At 45.3% G+C, this 21,213-nt stretch overlaps 1 protein-coding gene across 3 annotated transcripts in view; it reads left to right on the top strand.

Moving 5' to 3' along the window:
- PTPN3 (protein tyrosine phosphatase non-receptor type 3) overlaps positions 1-21,213 on the top strand; it is a 694,116-nt gene that overhangs the window by 569,420 nt on the left and 103,483 nt on the right. For all 3 annotated transcript variants that reach the window (XM_030204676.1, XM_030204692.1, XM_030204685.1), the window contains exon 20: positions 16,745-16,905. In XM_030204676.1, the coding sequence (XP_030060536.1) occupies positions 16,745-16,905 (161 nt within the window). The remainder of the gene's footprint in view (positions 1-16,744; positions 16,906-21,213) is intronic.

Here is a 21,213-nt window from a genome sequence, read left to right as displayed (position 1 = left end):
CTCGCCCTTGTTGGGTGTCAGTTCGGAGGCCGGTCAGTGTCCCGGGGCTTCCTCCGGTGCGGCGGTTTTTCCCGCCATAAACGCCCATCCCCCGCTGCTCGCCTCCGCCATCTTGGCCGGCCACGCTGCTCGGACGGCTTCTTCTTGGGCCGCCCTTGAGCTGGGAGACGTTAATGCCATGGCCGCCCTTGATTTGGGTGATGGCAAAAAAGCGGCTAAAGTTAAGCGCCGTTCTTCCCGTGCGGCTCCTTTGCGGAGTGTCGCGCCGGACGCCATCTTGGATGCGCAGCATGTTTCTCCCCCGCTCTTGCGAGCGCCGGTTGAGGGTGCGTCTAGGGCTGTGGCCCAGGCGGCTGAAGTGCACAGTCTGGGGGGTTTCTCCCCCGAGTTTATTTTGCTGCTGCATCAGGCCTTCCTTATGCAGAACGCTGCCCCTTCTCCCTTGTCCGATAAAGGGGTTGAGGCCCCCGGAAGTAAACGCCCTCGGGTGGATTCCCAGGCCTTAGAGGACTTTGTCTCCTCTGATGTAGATGAGGGCAGCGTATCTGAGTTCTCCCAACGGTCCTTTGCGGATTCCTTGGAGGAGACGGATTCCCGCTCGGATGGAGCGGATGACCCCTGTGCAGCGCGGATCTTTCGCTCAGAGGATTTGCCCAACCTGTTAATGCAGGCCATGAGCATTTTGAAGATTTCCTCTCCAGAGGACGTCTCTCCCTCAGCCCCTGTTGGCTCCGCCATTATGCTGGGGACTGAAGCGCCCGCCTAGAACCTTCCACGTGCATGATGCCATGCACACCTTAATTTCGGCTCAATGGGATGTCCCGGAAGCGAGCCTCAAAGTGGCTAGGGCTATGTCCCACCTCTATCCTTTGCCTGAAAGTGAACGGGAAGCCTTTCTTTGGCCTACCGTGGATTCTTTAATCACTGCGGTGACTAAGAAAACGGCGTTGCCGGTGGAAGGTGGCACGGCCCTAAAGGACGCCCAAGACAGAAGATTGGAGGCGGCCTTAAGGTCGTCCTTCGAGGCGGCTGCCTTAAGTTTGCAGGCCTCAGTTTGCGGCTCCTATGTGGCCAGGGCGTGCCTGACGATTGTGCAGCGGGCTTCCCCCTCGGATCCTTCCTTGAGGGCTGATTGGCCGGCCCTGGAATCGGGCTTGGCTTATTTGGCAGACTTACTGTATGATGTCTTGAGAGCCTCGGCTAAAGGTATGGCTCAGACAGTCTCTGCGCGGCGGTGGCTTTGGCTGAAACATTGGTCTGCTGACCACGCCTCTAAGTCCCACCTGGCTAAGTTGCCTTTTAAAGGCAAGCTGCTTTTTGGGGTCGAGCTGGACAAAATTGTGACTGATCTCGGCACGTCTAGGGGCAAGAGGTTACCAGAGGTCAGGGCTCGGGCCAGTGCTCGCCCCGGTAACTCCAGAGGACGGTTTCAGGAAGCCCGTCGGTACCGCCCGGGCAAGTCGGGCTCCTCTGCCCCCTCTTCCTTCAAGAGGAACTTCTCCCCCAAGCAGCATTCCTTTCGCAGAGACCGCCGTCCCGGAGGTGCGCCCTCCAGTCCTCCCCCAGGGTCTCGTACCCAATGACGGGGTCCTGGTCCATGGCCCAGTGCAGATTGGAGGACGCCTGTCCTCGTTTCTGGGCGAGTGGACCAGGGTAACTTCAGACGCTTGGGTGCTGGAAGTCATCAGAGACGGCTACAAGCTAGAGTTCTGCGACCCTTAAGAGACGGGTTTGTACTCTCTCCCTGCAAGTCTCCAGTCAAAGCTGTGGCAGTGCAGCAGACCTTGGACAATCCCATCCGCCTGGGTGCGGTCGTTCCGGTGCCAGAAAATCAGCTTGGCAAGGGACGTTACTCCATTTACTTTGTGGTACCAAAGAAAGGAGGTTCTGTACGGCCTATCCTCGACCTCAAAGGGGTCAATCGGGCCTTGAAAGTTCGGCACTTTCGCATGGAGACTCTCCGCTCTGTTATAGCGGTAGTGAAGGCAGGGGAGTTCCTGGCATCCTTGGACATCAAGGAAGCGTACTTGCATATTCCCATCTGGCCTCCTCATCAACGCTTTCTGCGTTTTGCAGTCCTGGGCCGACACTTCCAGTTCAGAGCCCTCCCGTTCGGGTTGGCTACTGCTCCGCGGACCTTCTCCAAAGTAATGGTGGTCATCGCGGCCTTCCTGCGAAAGGAAGGAGTACAAGTCCATCCTTATCTGGACGACTGGTTGATCCGAGCCCCCTCTTATGCAGAGTGTGGCAAAGCTGTGGACCGGGTGATTGCTCTTTTGAGCTCCCTGGGGTGGATCATCAACTGGGAGAAAAGCCAGCTGCGCCCGACTCAGTCCCTGGAGTATCTGGGAGTTCGATTCGACACCCAAGTGGGCAGAGTGTTCCTGCCGGACAATCGGATTGTCAAACTTCAGGCTCAGGTGGACCAGTTCCTAGTAGCCTCTCCGCTTCGGGCTTGGGACTATGTGCAGCTGTTGGGCTCTATGACGGCCACGATGGAAGTAGTGCCCTGGGCCAGGGCTCATATGAGACCACTACAACACTCTCTGCTGCAGCGCTGGACTCCGGTGTCGGAGGATTATGCTGTGCGCCTTCCCTTGGACCCAGCAGTGCGCAAGGCGCTGAGCTGGTGGCTGAAGACAGACAAGTTGTCTGCAGGGATGCCTCTTGTGACCCCGGAGTGGATTGTCGTCACGACGGACGCCTCTTTGACGGGCTGGGGAGTCCACTGCTTGGGAAGGACAGCGCAGGGGCTCTGGTCTCCTGCAGAGGCAAAGTGGTCTGTCAACCTCCTGGAACTCAGAGCCATTCGGTTGGCGCTTTTGGAGTTCCTCCCGGTACTGGCGTTGAAGCCAGTACGGGTCCTGTCGGACAATGCCATGGCTGTGGCCTATGTCAACCGCCAGGAAGGTACCAAGAGCGCTCCTCTAGCCAAGGAAGCCATGAATCTATGCCAGTGGGCGGAAGCGAACCTGGAACAGCTGTCGGCGGCCCACATTGCTGGAGTCATGAATGTCAAGGCGGACTTTCTCAGTCGCCATACCTTGGATCCCGGAGAGTGGCAGTTATCGGCTCAGGCGTTCTTGCACATCACGAAGCGCTGGGGCCAGCCGAGCCTAGATCTGATGGCGTCATCGGCCAATTGCCAAGTGCTGCGCTTTTTCAGCAGAGGACGGGACCCTCGATCTCTGGGAGTAGATGCTCTTCTCCAACAGTGGCCGACACAGGAGCTTCTCTATGTGTTCCCGCCCTGGCCCATGTTGGGCAGGGTACTAGACCGGGTGGCAAAGCATCCGGGCCGGATAATCCTGGTGGGTCCGGACTGGCCCAGACGTCCCTGGTATGCGGACTTGATCAGGCTCTCAGTGGACGACCCTCTGCGGCTGCCAGTGGAGCAGGGCCTGTTGCATCAGGGTCCCGTGGTGATGGAGGATCCCTCCCCCTTTGGTCTTACGGCCTGGCTATTGAGCGGCAGCGTCTGAGGAAGAAGGGCTTTTCAGACAAGGTCATCGCCACTATGCTGAGAGCGAGGAAGCGCTCTACTTCTTCTGCTTACGCCAGGGTTTGGCGTACCTTTGCAGCGTGGTGTGAAGCAGGCTCACTTTCTCCCTTCACTGCTCCAATTTCTTCAGTGCTGGCGTTCCTGCAAGAAGGTCTGGAGAAAGGCCTGTCGCTCAGTTCCCTTAAAGTCCAGGTAGCGGCTCTGGCTTGCTTCAGGGGCCGCCTGAAGGGTGCTTCCCTGGCTTCGCAGCCAGATGTGGTACGCTTTCTCAAAGGAGTTAATCACCTGCGCCCTCCTCTGCACTCAGTGGTGCCTGTGTGGAATCTCAACCTGGTGCTCAGAGCCTTGCAGAAGCTGCCTTTTGAACCCTTGTCGAGGGCATCTCTGAAAGACCTGACGTTGAAAGCAGTCTTTTTGGTGGCTATCACTTCAGCCAGAAGAGTTTCCGAGCTCCAGGCACTCTCATGTCGAGAGCCTTTTCTGCAGTTCACTGAGGCAGGAGTGACTATTCGCACAGTGCCTTCCTTCCTGCCCAAGATTGTTTCTCGCTTCCATGTGAATCAGCAGCTCTGTCTCCCTTCCTTTCGTAGGGAGGACTACCCAGAGGAATACTCTGCTCTCAAATTTCTGGATGTGAGACGAGTCATCATCAGATACTTGGAAGTGACCAATGATTTCTGGAAATCGGATCATCTGTTTGTCCTGTTTGCAGGTCCTCGTAAGGGTCTGCAGGCTGCTAAGCCTACAGTGGCAAGATGGGTCAAGGAAGCCATTGCAGCGGCTTATGTGGCCGCGGGGAAGGTGCCGCCTATTCAGCTGAAGGCTCACTCCACTAGAGCTCAGGCGGCCTCGATGGCAGAGGCCGGGTCCGTCTCCTTGGAAGAGATATGCAAGGCAGCAACTTGGGCATCGGCCCATACCTTCTCCAGGCATTACCGCTTGACTGTGGCTGCTCGGGCGGAGGCCCGGTTTGGAGCTTCAGTATTGCGGTCAGGGATTTCAATGTCCCGCCCTGGGTGAGTACTGTTTCGGTACACCCCACCAGTCTATGGATTGATCAGCATGATGATATGGAAGGTAAAATTATGTATCATACCTGATAATTTTCTTTCCATTAATCATAGCTGATCAATCCATAGCCCCTCCCAGATATCTGTACTGTTTATATTCTGGTTGCATTTCAGGTTCAAGTTTAGTCTTCAGTTCCTGCTCAGGAGGACTTCGTGTTCTAGTTTTTTCAATTGGATTCTTCAGGAGTTGAGACGAGTTTGTGTTACAGTGAGCTGCTGCATTCCTCTCCCCTCCGTTTTACGGGGCTGGATTGAGACATAAATTCTGCCGGCGCTCCCTCCCGCTTCGGCGGTGTTAGGGTCAGTCAGCTCCTCCCGCGGTTGCGGTTGCAGGATAAGCCAGATTCCCCCGCATCGGCGGGGTGGTGTCCCTCCCCCGCTCCGCGGGGATGAGCTGGATGGATTCCCCTCCCCCACTTGTGTGGGGATGAGCTGGGTTAATTCCCCTCCCCCGTTTCGGCGGTGGTGAGCTGGGCAGAGTGTCCCTTTGTGGGTGTAATTCTCTAAGTGCTGAGTCCTGCGGATGGAGCTTGGATATCGACATACTGAGGAGTTTCCGGCATCACATGACCACATATAGGGAGGCAAAAGGATTGCTCTCTATCTCCACCTGCTGGTAGATGGACACAACCCACCAGTCTATGGATTGATCAGCTATGATTAATGGAAAGAAAATTATCAGGTATGATACATAATTTTACCATATACATAGATTGATTTTTTTCTTTGTCTGTTTGCATTTGATTAGCTCATTATTTTGTATTTTTATTTTATTATGCATATATATATATGCACAATAAAATAAAATAGGAGTGGAGGAGTGGCCTAGTGGTTAGGGTGGTGGACTTTGGTCCTGAGGAACTGAGTTTAATTCCCACTTCAGGCACAGGCAGCTCCTTGTGACTCTGGGCAAGTCACTTAACCCTCCATTGCCCCATGTAAGCCGCATTGAGCCTGCCATGAGTGGGAAAGCGCGGGGTACAAATGTACTTTCTTCTATTGACTACTAGCCTAACCAGATATGTACACACTATCAGGCACAAGTATTTAAACATCAGTCATACAGCCAGTGTAAGTGTTTGTGCCTAAGTGTAGGAGATAAATGCATGACTTAATTCTGTGAGTTACGCATGCAAGTGGGAGCCCCTACCAGACTCCGCCCTCTTGCAAATATGCGCTCTGTAAGTTAAGCAGGTATTTGCAGAATAGCACTTAAAGCAAAATTTTGGCATTTACATGGATATGTGTACACATACATGGGGTAAATGCCATTATTGTAAAAGTGTACATGATGTGTAACTGTTAGTGCTTGTTTTACAGAATTGCCCTCTATGAGGCTGTCTAATTTACCCAGTTTCATTTTTGGTGCACTGCCATAGATTCCTTTTGATCTCTTGAAATCCTGACTGGCTAGGTGTGTCCTGAGGACCAGGTTGAGAGCCATTGCCCTATAGTGTTGGGGCACAGCAGAGGGCTTTTTGCCCAGCTAGACAGATAGCGATGATATTCAGCTGCTATCCATATAGTGGTGGTGGTTAACAGGTTGTGGTGCTGAATATACATGGATTGTTTAAAGGCCACAGCCAGTGTTCTAAAACGCTGGCTGTGGTGTGGAAATATTGACCCTTCCATTCCTGCAGTGTCCTCTTTGGCATTCTTTCTGTTGCTAGCATATCTGCAAAAAAAAAAAAAGACTTGTCTCTTGTTTGATACAGTCGCTACTTTCCTTCTATTTACTTCTTTCCTGCCAAATTCCCAGCTTCTCTTAGCTTTTCCAGATATTGCCTTCTTATCTTTGAGATGGTGACTGTTTTGCCTAGTTTAGTTGTTTTCCACAATGGAAGAGGCGGATGAAACTTGTAATGAATTATTAGGGGTTTATTTAGTTTAGTAAAAAAAAAAAACTCCCCCCCTCCAACCACTTTTCATACTGTTATATCAAAAGCAGTTTACAATAAAACTAAATATAAAAAAGTTGCGAGTATAACGAGAGGGGATGGATTGGGGATGGGTGTGAGGGCAGAGGGAAACATTTAAGGAAGTTGGATTGTGAAAAAGAATTTTCAGCTGCCTACCACCACCATCACAGTCTTCAGGGATGATCACTCATTTGAAGGCCTGCATGAAGAAAAATTGTTTAAAGTGACCTTAAACTTACATAGAAAAATTCCCTATGGAAGTAGGCTGGTAACGAGTTCCACAGAAAGAGTTAGATTTTAAAGACGTCTGTATACCGAAGGAATAACTAGTGGGTCATGTGCTATGACCACAGAGGTTGGGAATAGGCACATGGAATAAATAATCTGACAGATATGGGATCCTGTATAAAAAGCTCTGAGGAAGCATAAGAACTTTGTATTTGACTCAAAAAGAAACTATTTACCAATGTTGATCCACAAGTAATGGTGGCACATGATGAAATTTACATGCGGAGTATAACAAATTTACAGTTGTGTTTTGGACATTTCAGAGTTAAAAGCTTAAGACTTGTACAGGACATTACAGTAATCGGTGCAGCTAAGGATCAAACTGTGAATCACAATTTTCAAAGTGTGTCATCTAAGAATGATCCAATATCAAAAATATGTCAATCCATTGAAGCAGGTCTTAACAACTACTGATACTTGTTTCTCAAACGTGAGCAGGAAATCAAGTTTAAAGCTCAATATCTTAATAGAGGTTTTCAGAGAAATATGATTACCCAAGAGAACTGGTGAAACATCTGGTTTTACAGAGCTACCTGTAATCCATATTGCCTTCAACTTCAGTAGATTTATTTTTAACCTTTTATTGACCAGACTTGAGGCATGTGTTATGAGGGGTAAGATCAGGGTAGAATGGATCTGTTAAAAAAAAAAAACACCACCACCAGCTGAATATCATCAGTGTATTAAGGATGAACAATTGATATTTGCAGCCATAGGAGCCAGCTCTGTGGGTGCTTGATGACCTCTAATATTGAACAAATTCCTTGACAATTTCCATTGGGTATAGCACCCCCCCCCCCCCCCCCAATAATTTTGAAAAGTTGGCTCCTGTGGTTGCAGCCCAGGATAGCAGATTACAGATGGGATTATTTAGTGCAAGCATAGAAAAAACTGGTGCAACAGACAAATGTAGATTCTGTAAGAAGGTGCTGAAAATAGTCACTCATCTTGTAGCTGGCTGTGAAGTTCTGATGGCAGAAATTCTCTATACAGAAATGCACCACCTTGTGCATTTCGTTCATTGAAAACTTTGTAAGCACTACAACATCACTGTCCCAGAAAAGCACTGGGATCATGACCCTAAGAGAATCACAGAATCACTTTGGGTCATCCCCATTCCAACAAATAAAACGTTGAGTGCCAGGAAACCAGATATCATGGTGAAAGAGAAAAATACCAGAACAGCCAAGGTGTGAGTCTCAAATGATTACTTAATGAATTATGTAGAAAGAGAAACGATCTCTAAGTATCAAGAAATGCAGTCTGAGACCAATAAAATATGGCAGAGGGATTCTTATATTTCCCATCATTTTGGGTGCCACAAATCTCATTAAAAAGAATTTGCAAGCATACCTGGATAAACTGCTACACATGTAACATCTTTTAAACTCCAAAGGAAGCTCTCTTTGGTACAATGGAAGTACTTCCATTGTACCAAAAGCTGCTCCTTTTGCTGCCAGAGTTGAGCTTTATTCCATGGCCAGGGGTAAGGCAGGGTTTTCGGCAACCACCACAAACGAGACCATTTTGGCCATAACAGAAACTTGCCGAAAACAGCTTTTTGGGTTGGTTTCAGCACCACAACTGAAACCAAATTTGAATTTCAGTCGGGCTCTAAGTGATTGTGATACTGAAGTTGGAGTGGGAAGCCTTTATGTAACCCAGCCAGACAAGGATAAAAAGTGAAACAAAACCTCTTTATTAAAAAAGCAATTGCTGAATCCTGTTACCTCACAAGTACAGTTAACAAAGAATAAGGTTTCTCTTTAGTTTCCAAGGCAAACTTCTCACACCCCTGTAGCTAGCAGGCCTCAAACCCACAGTACGTACAGCTACTTGCAGGGTTGCACAAACACAGGTCTGGCTCCAGCCGGCTCCTAAAGAACAAGATTCTTGTAAAGCTAAAGTTAAAGTATGACCTACGTTAGTACTTCAGTGAGCGTTTAGCAGAGACCGAGATCATATTCCACATACTCTTACTTAGAAGTGAGGTTCATTACTGTCATGATATACACAAAGGGAATCGAAAGCACAGGAAACTTAAGCCAATCAAAATAAGCACAGTGGGCTTCCAAGAGTGGGTTGGCATACAAATTGGGTATCTCATTAAAGTTTGGATGCCAACGCACTCTTGAAGGCCTCCTGTGGGAGACATTGCACCCGAGAGTAATAAACTTCTTGATCCCATGGATCTGAACCAGAATGATGAAAAGACTGAGAAAAAAGTTAAAATGAATAAGTAGAAAACAAAGAAGAGCCAGTGGATATACAAAAGAGCCTGAAGAAAAGATATACATTAAACCAATGAAGGACTTTATCCTGTGTTACTTGCTCCCATAACCATTCTAAGAGCGGATGATCTGCCAAATCAAATGCAGAGATGATGCTGTACCATCAGTACTCGACAAAAGGAAACAGAAGAACATAATCCCTCGCAAACTCACAAGCTGTCAAACACTCGAAGGTGACAAAAGAGTCGGAATTAGATGATGTCCAAAGTATAAATAGTTTATTAAAACGTCCAATGACTTGACATGGGCCACGTTTCGGCCACATAGACCTGCCTCTGGAGTCTTCTGTCTGGTTGTTTCTAAACTCACTAGCTCTTCAAATAAAACAGCGACTACAGGTATCTCTTGACAAGAAGCTGTCACAGCGGAGGGGGAAGGGGGCGGGAGGTAAAGGGTAAGAGAGTTATATTGGCAGTGAAGGAGAGAAGCCAATTCAACATTAGTACCTGCAACATGGGGAGGTGTCACCTCCCCATGCATACCCCAAACTACATCTATACGCTGTGCTATGTCCAGTCCAAAAACCTGACTGTCGGGTGTAAAATGTTAGCTTTTTCCACAGTCCCACAGTTGAAAAAGATCACTTTCTTTATTAGTTTAGAAATGAACAAAAAGAAGATGGTAAGTTGAAGAAAGACATCTGCAGAGATATATAATATATAAGGAAAATAAGACAGGGAGAGTGTCTAGACTGTTCTGGTAGGACGAAAGGAAAGAAAATTATCAGGTAAGATATAATTTTTCCCTCCTTTTCATCTATACCAGACCAGTCCAGAATGTTTGAGATGTAGCAAAGCAGTGCCCCTATTAGAGTGGGAGCAAAATGTTAGATAAGGCAGAGTTCTGAAGGAAATATAGATCCAGTTTCTTTCAGTGATCACCGAGAAAGTGGAAGGCATGAGAGGTGCAACAGAAAATTCGAACTGTAGAATTTGAGCATGGGACTGCTGAAGTAAACCAATGAAATCCTTAAGGAGGCTCTAGAGGTGTGGATGAATGCATTATTGACAAGAGAGGATAGCCAAAGCGAACTAAGATGAATGTCCAGAGAGCGACTGCCATAAGATGGCACTAAGAGAGAGGACATGCAAACCAACATGGAATTGAGTGGCACAGAGGAATAATAAACAAGGGGGAGACCTCATGAGGCTCAGAATAAAATGATACATGAGTGACTCATAGGCCCTTAGGACATAAAACCTTGATGGCCACAGCATCTATGTCACATTGTAGGTGATTAGGTTTTGCAGAATTTGCATAGCTCCTATATCACATAGGAGCTATGCAAATTCTGCAAAATCTAATCACCTAAAATCCGGTAGCCTGTTTCATAGGGAATCACTGGTACTTCTCAAGACGAGTGAGCAGAGGAAATGAGACAAGGGAACAATCAGAGACAACAGGAAAAACCATGAGCTGGAGAATACAACCGTCTCAGAAGACTGGAGAGGCAGATGACAGCGTTGCAGAAATGGGCACTGCAAAATGGAAATTTACGATCAAAATCCACATCACTAACATTAAACATGCCTCAACCCCCCCCCCCCCCCACCCTCTCATCATCTTGTCCTTCTCTATACAATTGTATTATCTCTGTGATACATTTTACCCACATATTGTATTACCTCTATGATACTCTGTACCCATACATTATGTTATCTCTGTGATACTTGTACCCATACATTGTAAGCCGCACTGAACCTGCTATTGAGTGGGAAAGAGCGGGGTATAAATGCTATAAATAAATAAATAAATAAGATACCAAGTGCCACTGTAGGAGGCACCATAAAGGAGAGAAAATAGCTGAGAACAGAACTTCTGACCCAGCAGCTAGAACCACATAAGCAATTGCTGAAGTAGAGCTTTTGAGGCAGTTTTTGAAGCTCATATTGTAACCACATATGTAGCACAACAGCTGAGGTGGAACTTATTGTAGCTTCAGGCAATGTGAAAGAAAGGAAATGTGGTTGTTGGTGTTGTATAGGCGGGTATAGCTAGAGGTCCATACAGGTGGGCATGAGGAGGCTCAAAGGAAGCGGTAGAAGCCAGCAACATAGAGAGAACTGCCAAAACAAACAGGTGGCTATAGGAGAATGAAATAAGTTTTTGGATATTGATGGCTTACAAGAAGGTAATGACACATAAATTGAAGCTCCTGCTGGAGGATGATACAATAGTTTAGGCAACTGATGGCATACAGGCAGCCAGTGATGCAGAATCTGGAGGCTGTAATTGAAGCCACTGCTGTAATCATAGCACCCACCATCAATCCTGTAGTAGATGCTCCTGAGACGACTTCTGAGGCTGAAGCAGGTGAAGATATACCTGTGGCTGCTGTACTTGACACCCCTCCTGTGGATACTACATGAGAAGCTACGCCCATGGTCGTTGCACTGAAAATCACCCATGCCGACATTGCCAAATAAGTCACAAATGTGTTTAAGAAACCTCTGAAGCTATTCACTCATGAACCAAACTGTCATATGGCCCCACAGGGCCAAAGTACAGCCAGAGAAATTGTACCCATCATGAAGGAATTCTAGAGGCTGTGACAACCAATAAACCAGTGTACTGAAATGCCACTTTCTGTAATAAGACATTCAGATGGCTGAGGCAGAATCCTGTGAATTCCAGCCCAGGCCATACCTAGGTGGCCCAGCTGAGAAATAGCACTGATGTGGAAGTTGCAGACTAGCAACAAGAAAAGTAATATCAGAAATTGTCACATAGAAGAACACTGGCCATTCCAAGACACAGCACCCAGAAAGCTGTTACAGGTGATAAACATAGATGAGTAGCTCAGCTGATAACTGACCGCTGAAACTCAGGAGACTGAAGCCATGAGTAACTGGCACAGGTGCAAAGATATAGGACATTGCGCAAATGTCACCGCCATGTATGATAGGATGGTGGCATATAGAGCCCCAGGGAACGTAATGCTCTCTCATAATTTAAAGCATCACTTCCCAAGAGGTTTTTGGCACTAAGCAGGCCAAGGAAAAATTGCCATTGATAAACACCAGAGGGTGCTACTCCTGTAAAGCAAATGTCATTAGCTTTGTGCAGCCATACAGAAGTCGACCTTGCACAGCACTAAGGTTGCTGACCTTACGCCAAACTAAGGTTGCTGTCCTAACGCAGCACTAAAAAACCACTGACTTAGTGAAAGACTGAGTTGCTGACCTCACGCAGCCCTAAAGATTGCCACCCTAGCACAACACTGAAGGGTGCCTCCCTAGCACAGTCTCAGATCAACATTTCAGGTTGCAGTCCCCCTGCTACAAGATTGCTGGCATTGCACAGTCCCAAGAATCTTGATGTGAACTGAAGAAAGGTCTGTCTTCATGGTGCAGTGGAAAATGTCACCCAACATCTACAAGGTCGCTGGTGGTGTGCAACAACTGTGTCTGTTGGCAGTGTAGAATGCCTGAGATTGTTGTCATTATGCAATGCTTGGCTGAAGCCATCATGCAATGGCAGTGGCTGTCACTATTGCGCACCACCTGGTGTTGAGCTACGCATGTGGCTGGTGCAAGTGTGTGATGCCTTGTGCCAAGTCAGTTGCGTAGCTGAAGTGCCATCCTTTTGAGCAATGACCTTAGGCAAGTCGTGTGATATGAGCACTGTGAAGCATATTTGGGTGCAGCTAGCATAGCGGAACCAACAGGTTTTATTCCAGCATAGCACATGTAGCTCTTGCCGTTTTGCATTATGTGCCTGCTACCAGTGCATAGCACACTCAGACACTGCCCAGCACAGCGGATGCTGAAGAGCAGCCATAGTTGTCACAGCACAAGACATGTGAAAGGTCTGACTGCATGTCAATTGTGGACGTTGTCACAGGGGAACACATACAGGTGCTAGTATCGCGCAGCAAAAATGATTGCCATCACTGCTTGCTCATGTGGAATGTGGTTAGGGCTGTTGTGCAATCATAGTGGATGCTACCACTGTGGAGCATCTGAGACTGGTCCCACCGATTAGACTCAAAGGTTGCTGCTAGCGTAGTCATTGCTCAGAAGACATGGTTCAAGACCCAGAGGCAGTGAAGCTAAAAAAAAAACAAACAAACCTTGAATGTATATTTCTGAAGGCCTGGCCAGCCAGTGAGCTGCTCCTTTTGCTGCCAGAGTTGAGCTTTATTCCAGGGCCAGGGGTAAGGCAGACTTTCGGCAACCACCGCAAACAAGAGACCATTTTGGCCATAACAGAAACTTGCCGAAAACAGCTTTTTGGGTTGGTTTCAGCACCAGAACTGAAACCGAATTTGAATTTCAGTCGGGCTCTAAGTGATTGTGATACTGAAGTTGGAGTGGGAAGCCTTTATGTAACCCAGCCAGACAAGGATAAAAAGTGAAACAAAACCTCTTTATTAAAAAAGCAATTGCTGAATCCTGTTACCTCACAAGTACAGTTAACAAAGAATAAGGTTTCTCTTTAGTTTCAAAGGCAAACTTCTCACACCCCTGTAGCTAGCAGGCCTCAAACCCACAGTACGTACAGCTACTTGCAGGCTTGCACAAACACAGGTCCGGCTCCAGCCGGCTCCTAAAGAACAGGATTCTTGTAAAGCTAAAGTTAAAGTATGACCTACGTTAGTCAAGTTCAGGTAGCTTACACATAAGCAAGGGACACCAACACTGCAGGGCAGCTTCTCTCCTCCCAGGGTCGTCCTGTTCTGCTAGAGGGCTTTTACTTCCTGTTCACTATTGAGCCCCAAGTTTAATGACAGGAGATGGCATGACGTCAAAAAGCTGAAGCCAGTTTACCCAGCAGCTGCGCCATCTTGGTTTGTCCAAAAGAAACTACCAGCTGCTGCATCCATGTTGTTGTGCATTGCTATTTTAACTCAGTTATAGTTAGAAACATGCTGGCTTGTGCAGCATACGGATGTACACGGAACAGTCAGTAGGGCAAGGCTTGCATGCCTGTGCTGCTGCCATCCACCAAGCCACTGCATCTCCATCCTCGACCAGCTCAACCACACGTGCAGTGTTGAGCTCTGCCTTTCCCGCATCTCCGATGTCAGCAACTCGTCCTTCACCAGTGGTGGAGTTCTGGGCTGTATGGCAGTGTTGCAAGTGGATCTGATCACTCATTTGAAGGCACAGGTTTTCCCTTACCAAGAAAATATGGGCACTGAAAAGGGGAAGCTTTAGCTAGAACCCTGAGCTGATGCACCCCATTCGCAGCTTCAAGAACATTGATCGTTCCTTTCCTTACGGGGACCAGTAAGAAGAATGCCCCCAGAGCACTGAAATCACACTACAGCATTACAAATAAAAAAGCAAGCTCTGGAGCACTGACAGAAATGTTTTGAATATAACCTCCCCCCCCCCCCCCTTCACAGACCCATCAAACTCCCCAACCCCCAATCCCCTTCCAACATGAATAATGCAAAACCAAGGAGGTTTAATAAAACCTCACAAGTTTGCTATTTTCAATAGCTTTTGCTATTGTTTTGGACAAACCAATATGGCAGAAAGCTCCACCCAGTGGCTTCAGCCCAGATAATGGGCTAGATAGGCTCATGCCATCTCCTGTCATTAAACTTTCTTTAGACAGCCTAACATCCCTTTGCTTACATTAGCTCTGCTTCAGCCTCTGATTCCTCAAGTTAACACCACCTGCTGTAAGGTGACTAAACTGCCACATCAGTGAGGGAATGTTTCTAGAGACACCTGCCACTCACTTCCTCAGAGATATACATTAAAATATCACCTGCAAATTTGGCTGACTTTCTAGAAATATCCTCTACGTCCACCTCCACTTATGTCCCAATTATTTCTTATCCTCTCAGCCAAAGATTCAACTGAAAAGGCAAATAATGACAGTGTAGCCTAGTGGTTAGTGCAGTGGACTTTGATCCTGGCAAATTGAGTTCAGTTCCCACTGCAGCTCCTTGTGACTCTGGGCAAGTTACTTAACCCTCCATTGCCCCTGGTACAAAATAAGTACCTGAATATATGTAAACTGCTTTGAATGTAGTTGCAAAAACCTCAGAAAGGCCGTATATCAAGTCCCATTTCCCTTTCCCATCTCTGTCAAGTCCTCTGTTCCTTTGAAAATAAATTAGAGTACCCTCCATTTACTCAAATCATCACCGTCATATCTAATCATCATACAAATATTTTACCCTCAACACTCACTCACACTCTCTCTTTCTCTCTCTCTCTGTCTCCCAACTGACCACATTAAATACCTTTTCCACATTGACACCGAGTAATATAACCTTCCCTCCTCCTCCTTGGGCTTGCCGTATTAATTGAAGGGTCTTTTTTATGTTATCAGCAACCTGCTACTCCAGAATAAACCCTGCTTGATCAAGGTGTATTCACCCTAGGAGAACCTTAGCTAGTCGGCCAAAGTTTTGGCCAGCAGCTTCACATCTAAATTTAAGATTGAATCATACCAGACACACTTAATTTGAAACATAGCAGAAATGCTTAACAGCAGCCATACTGAGTGAGAGCAAACATTCATCAAGCTCAATATCCTGTTTCCAACAGTGGTCAATCCAAATCATAAGTACCTTTGAAAGATATTAGAGCAGATAAATTCATTGCTATTTATACCCTGGCTTAAGGGAAATGGGACTTGATATACCGTCTTTCTGAGGTTTTTGCAACTACATTCAAAGCGGTTTACATATATTCAGGCACTTATTTTGTACCAGGGGCAATGGAGGGTTAAGTGACTTGCCCAGAGTCACAAGGAGCTGCAGTGGGAATCGAACTCAGTTCCCCAGGATCAAAGTCCACTGTACTAACCAGTAGGTACTTTCCAAGTCTACCTGGGTAGTGATGGACTTTACCTCCGGGAACTTGTCCAACCTTTTTTTTTTTAAGCAGAACCACACTAACTACTCTTACTACATAATCAGGCAAAGAATTCAAGAGCCAAGGTGTATGTTGAATAAAAAAAATATTGTATTCCTAATGCCTCCTAGTCTTTGTAATTTTTGAAATTGGACACAATTTGTGCTTACCTGTTCCACTCCACTCATGACTTTATAGACCTCTATCATATCTCCCATCAGCCATCTCTTCCCACAAAGCAAAGAACCCTAACCTCTTTATAGGAAAGCTGTTTTATCCCCTTCATCATTTTTTCACCCTTCTCTCTACTTCTCCTAATTTTGCTATGTCTTTTTTGGGATGCAGCAACCAATATTGGGCACAATAGTCAAGGTAACAACATAGAGTGGTACAGTGGCATTATGATACTCTGTTTTATTCTCCATTCTTTTCTTAATAATTCCTAACATTCTGTTTGCTTGTTTTGCCCGTTGCCGCATACTAAACCAAGGATTTCAATATGTTGTCCATGATCTTTTTTGGGTGGTGACTCTTAACATGGAACCCAGGGTCATGTTTAGATTATTTTCCCCTACGTGTATCACTTTTTCTTTACATGCATATTTGTTGTCTTGAAGTAGAAGTCGTTTTATTTTCATGTAGATTATCACTAGGTACTTCAGCATCCATAATACAAAATAATGAATGTGTGCTTGTTACCAAACAGGTGACAAATATGCCATTATTTATGAGCAAGGGACAAAACAATCTTGTTTGTGGTCCAGTAACTTGTGCGAGTAGCACATTCCATTTGTCTGAAGAGTATAAAGGTGAGTGTGAGGTACATCCCTCATTTACATGTCTGTCTGTCTTTCAGTTGTCAGACTGTTTGAGAGCAAGTCAGAAGATGACATAGACTCTCACATTCTGCCAGAGTCCATCCTTCCCACCTGTCCAGACTATGGGGATACTCTAGAGGAATCTATGGAACAGCTGAAGAAAGGGCTAGAAAGTGGAGCTGTGCTCATTCAGTTTGAGGTAAGCATTCCAGGATTTAAGATACTTTTTTTTTTTGAGCAGAAAACCAAATCTAAACTTATGTAGGGACAAAGACATTGAAAAAGGATACCTAAGTCTGAGCTCCTGTAAGATATTTAGAGGTATATTTTCAAAGCACAAAATTGAATAATGAGGCTCATTTTCAAAGCACTTAGACTAATAGGTTACTGTGTAACTTTGTAAGTCTAAGTGCTCTGAAAATGAGCCCCTTAGCAACCAGTGCAGACATAAAAGAAAGGGAAACTGGGTGTCTGTTTACTCAAACTGTACTTCCTGTTGCTTTGCCTAACTAAATGGTAATCCTTTGAAAATTACATTTTATAAAACCTCTATGATTAACAGCTGCAATAAATTCACAAGTGCTGGAACTAAAGCATGAATAGTTAAGGTGAAGTTCTGCATGGGACCGAACCTTCAATGGATTTTGAGAAGAGCCATTACATTTAAATACTAGTCCCTCTGAAGATGGATGTTAAATCACGTTATAAACTGTTAATTCTCTGAAATTGTGAGGAATATAATATCTATGTATTAACTGTCATAGTGGAGCACATTTCTAAACTAACAAAGCTCTGTGAGTATCCAGTATTTTGGTGGCACATAGAGTACATTTATGAGCCCTAAGCTCTAGGCAGACATCACTACTTTTGGGAGTCTGATTTTCCTTTAAGTATTAGATGTCTTTAAGAGAGAAATGAACAGCATGCATAACTCTAAACATCATATTTAAAATAGCAAACTGTTGAAATTGCAAAACACCACTACTAACAATGAATCATCAGATAATAACTTTGTCAGATCATATTACAGCTACTAATTATCAGTTTGTAGAACTACAGTACTGCAATTCTTTGACTACCCAAACTGAACATGTTTAGTTGTCTTAACATTGTCTCATGCTATAACCGTTGACTTTGTGTTACAGTGGATCATACCTGTGTATACTAAGGCCCATATTATAGGAAGTGGAGTTCTGGATCTAGAGGCTGGTTTGGACACAGAGATGTTTTATGTTTGTTAGATTCTTGATATACCACATTTCTATATAACCAAAGCAGTTTACATATTACATACAGATGTAAACACAGCAAACTAAGACTGGGATGTAGTTATACTGGGCTGTAATCTCTATTCAGGAAGGGTACTTGCTGTTGCAGATTTTGGTGTCATCCACAAAGATACATAGAGGTGTATTTTCAAAGCACTTAGACTTACAAAGGGCAAGCACAGAAGAGGCCGAGTCACTGGTTTTCCCTAACATTGTTTACATGTGTTGCAAATAATCCACCAATCTGATCCCACCAACCATATCATCATTTTACATTCTCTTTGATCATTGTCTTTGTATATTGATGGCAGTCTTGCTTTGCACCTCTGTTGGTGTCTTGGTTTTTCATTTCACTGTTAATGGTGCTGTTTTGCCCTTTCTGTGGTGCCTTGCGGTCATCTTCCCTCAATGGTACATGTTAACCTAGCCACATCTATGCTAGTATTAATGGATAAAATCAGTGTGTGAAGAAAGCTGGAGTAGTACAGTTCGGTTTTATTTTTAAATGTTTGATTTGTGGTTGAACTGTTTCAGTGCTTTGTTTCTAAAATTTATTCCAAATATACCTTGTAGAGAAATAGCACTACATATGAAAGTCTAAACAGGAAAAAGTATTCTACAACAGCAGTTGAATTCAATCAAAGAAATCAGCCCCCAAAAAACATAATATTAGGAGCTCAAGATTCCTGCCAGGGGAGATTAATAGAAGGTAAAGGAAATTTACTCTAGAGTATCAACATCAGCAGTAGCCGAAAGATAACCTTTTAATATTTTCATGTGTATCAAAAAAGCCTCAGGTAGAGGAACTGAATATGTATGTAGTGTGGTCACTGACCTGGCACTATCCATTTGGTCAGGCTTAAACTAAAAGTATAACTTGCTAAATATCACCACTATCTGAATAATATGTTGGACTGCCCTCACTAAAACTTTGTATACTTGTTTTTAAAATCTTGGATGGTAAAGCACCTCTATATATGTTAGAGTTATTATCCTTATCACAAAAATCTGTCAGCTGAGCAACTTGGAAGTCGTTGGATTTACATTTTCCAAATCCAAAAGGAATTTGATCCCAAAAAATGTTTACTTGGTCCTTTTCATGTCAAACTGCTAAGACTTGGAATACATTACCATTAGAGATAAGACAGTTAACTCATTATTTATCATACAGAAAGACAGTCAAAACCTTTTTCTTTCACAAGTATATAATGTTTTGACTTAATGTTATTTCCTAGGTATGCCTAGATTCTTTGTTTGTAGTCTGGCATAGAACTTTTGTGGTAATTGCGGAATACAAGCATTGTAATGTAATAAATGTTGATTACAAGCATGAATGGATATATGTGCACACATAAATGCATGTAATTGCCAGATACACACCTGTGTGCCATTCTGTAAGGGGCCTTTTACTAAGCCATTTAGGCGCCTACATGCGCCCAACACGCACCAATTCAGAACTACCACCCGGCTACCGCGTGGCCTGGGCAGTAATTTCATTTTTTTTTACATACATCCACTATGCAGGCCGAAAAATATATTCTATCTTCTGGCATTCGGCCCGGTTAATGCGTGAGACCTTACCGCTAAGTGAATGGGTGGTGGTAAGGTCTCGGACCCAAAATGGACGCGCGCCAATTTTCATTTTGCCGCACTTCCATTTGCAGCAAAAAAAAGGCTTTTTTTTTTTTTTACAGGTAGGCTGAAAAATGGATCTGCGTGCATCCAAAACACGCGCCTACACTAGCGCAGGTCATTTTTCTGCGCACCTTAGCAAAGGGACCCCTAAATATGCATATATCTTACATAGCTAGTATTTTATAGGTAGGCATGCATTTGGGCAGAATCCCCTGGATTCTATATATTGTGCTGAAACTTAGGTGCAGTGACAAGATGCATGTGCAGTTAAATTGTTAAAATAAACTATCAAGTATGAATTAATGAGCCTTAACAATCAGTAATTGCACCCAATTGGAATTTGTGCCTAAATCCTGTAGCGCATAACTCAAAAGGGGTTGTGGTGAGGGGAAGAGCATGGGTGTTCCAAAACGTTGCATGCAGTGCAATTTACATGCCAAAATGCTATGAATTGGGCATTGGCATTTACACCAGGTTTCAGCTGGCATAAATTCCTGCGCAGTGTAATATCCTGGTCGCAATCCCTCTGGGGTGGTGGCCGGCTCGCCAGTAATCCTCCTTTCTGAGTTTCCAAAACTCCAGGATTTTCAGCAATCCCAATCCTCCCTCCAGTAGTCCATGCATCCAGTCTTTCCAGGCAACACAGTTTTTAGTTCAAGTTTGTTATTCTCTTCTCCTTCCCTATCACAGCGCCACTCACTTAGGCAATATCCTAGGCAGTTTCAAAAAGAAAAAGAAACCACAGCAAAAGCACCCCCCCCCCCCTATAAATCCCAGTCCAGAGTTCAGTTCTCCTGGTTTCGGTTGTCTAAAGTCTTTTCTTTTGAGTGGTTGCAGGATGGCAGTACACCTCCCTCTACACAGCTACATGACTCCTGTGACCACCCACTGCCCTCAAACCTCTGCAACCCTCCACCAGAGTACAATCATAGTCCATATCCAACTGCTCCTCCAAACCTGGCAATCCTGTACTCTGTCCTTCTCCTTCCTCCAAAACTCCATTAACTGTGGCTCCCTCACAGCCTGCCGGTTAGTTCGCCCCACCCCCTCGCAGGTGGAAGGTATCTTGTATTGATTTCTGACCCACGGAAATTGAGTCTTCTCATCACTGCTCCCCCTTCTGGACGTTGATCGCCATAGCTCATCATTGCTCCCTCCACTCTTCCCTTCCACCTCCCCAATGTGCAGTCCCTGGCAGGTTTTTGAGTGCACCTTCCTGCTTCCCCTTCCTAATACTTTCTGGGACGTGTAGTTTGGCCCCACACCTTATCTTACCGGGCCTGGATTCTCCCACCTCATCACAGCAGGAATCGACTTTGAGCGCTAGGCATGCTCATCGTGGTGTACTTTATAGAATAGCATTTAGCACTGATTTTTTTTTCCCGTGCTGATTTTTGAGTGCCAGTGAGTAGGTGCACATTTATTTATTTTAGTACATTTATACCCCGCCTTTTGCCACAGTGTTGCATCCCCAAAGCGGCTTACAAAGAACCAATTAAATAAATATATAACAGCTCCATTCACTTAGGCACTATAAATCCCAGTACATACATAATATAGACTACTATAAGTTACACAAATCTCCAGCACTTAGACATGCACAT

Source organism: Microcaecilia unicolor, chromosome 1, assembly GCF_901765095.1.
Source record: "Microcaecilia unicolor chromosome 1, aMicUni1.1, whole genome shotgun sequence".
Classification (NCBI taxonomy): domain Eukaryota; kingdom Metazoa; phylum Chordata; class Amphibia; order Gymnophiona; family Siphonopidae; genus Microcaecilia; species Microcaecilia unicolor.
This window is presented reverse-complemented; position numbering and strand designations above follow the sequence as displayed.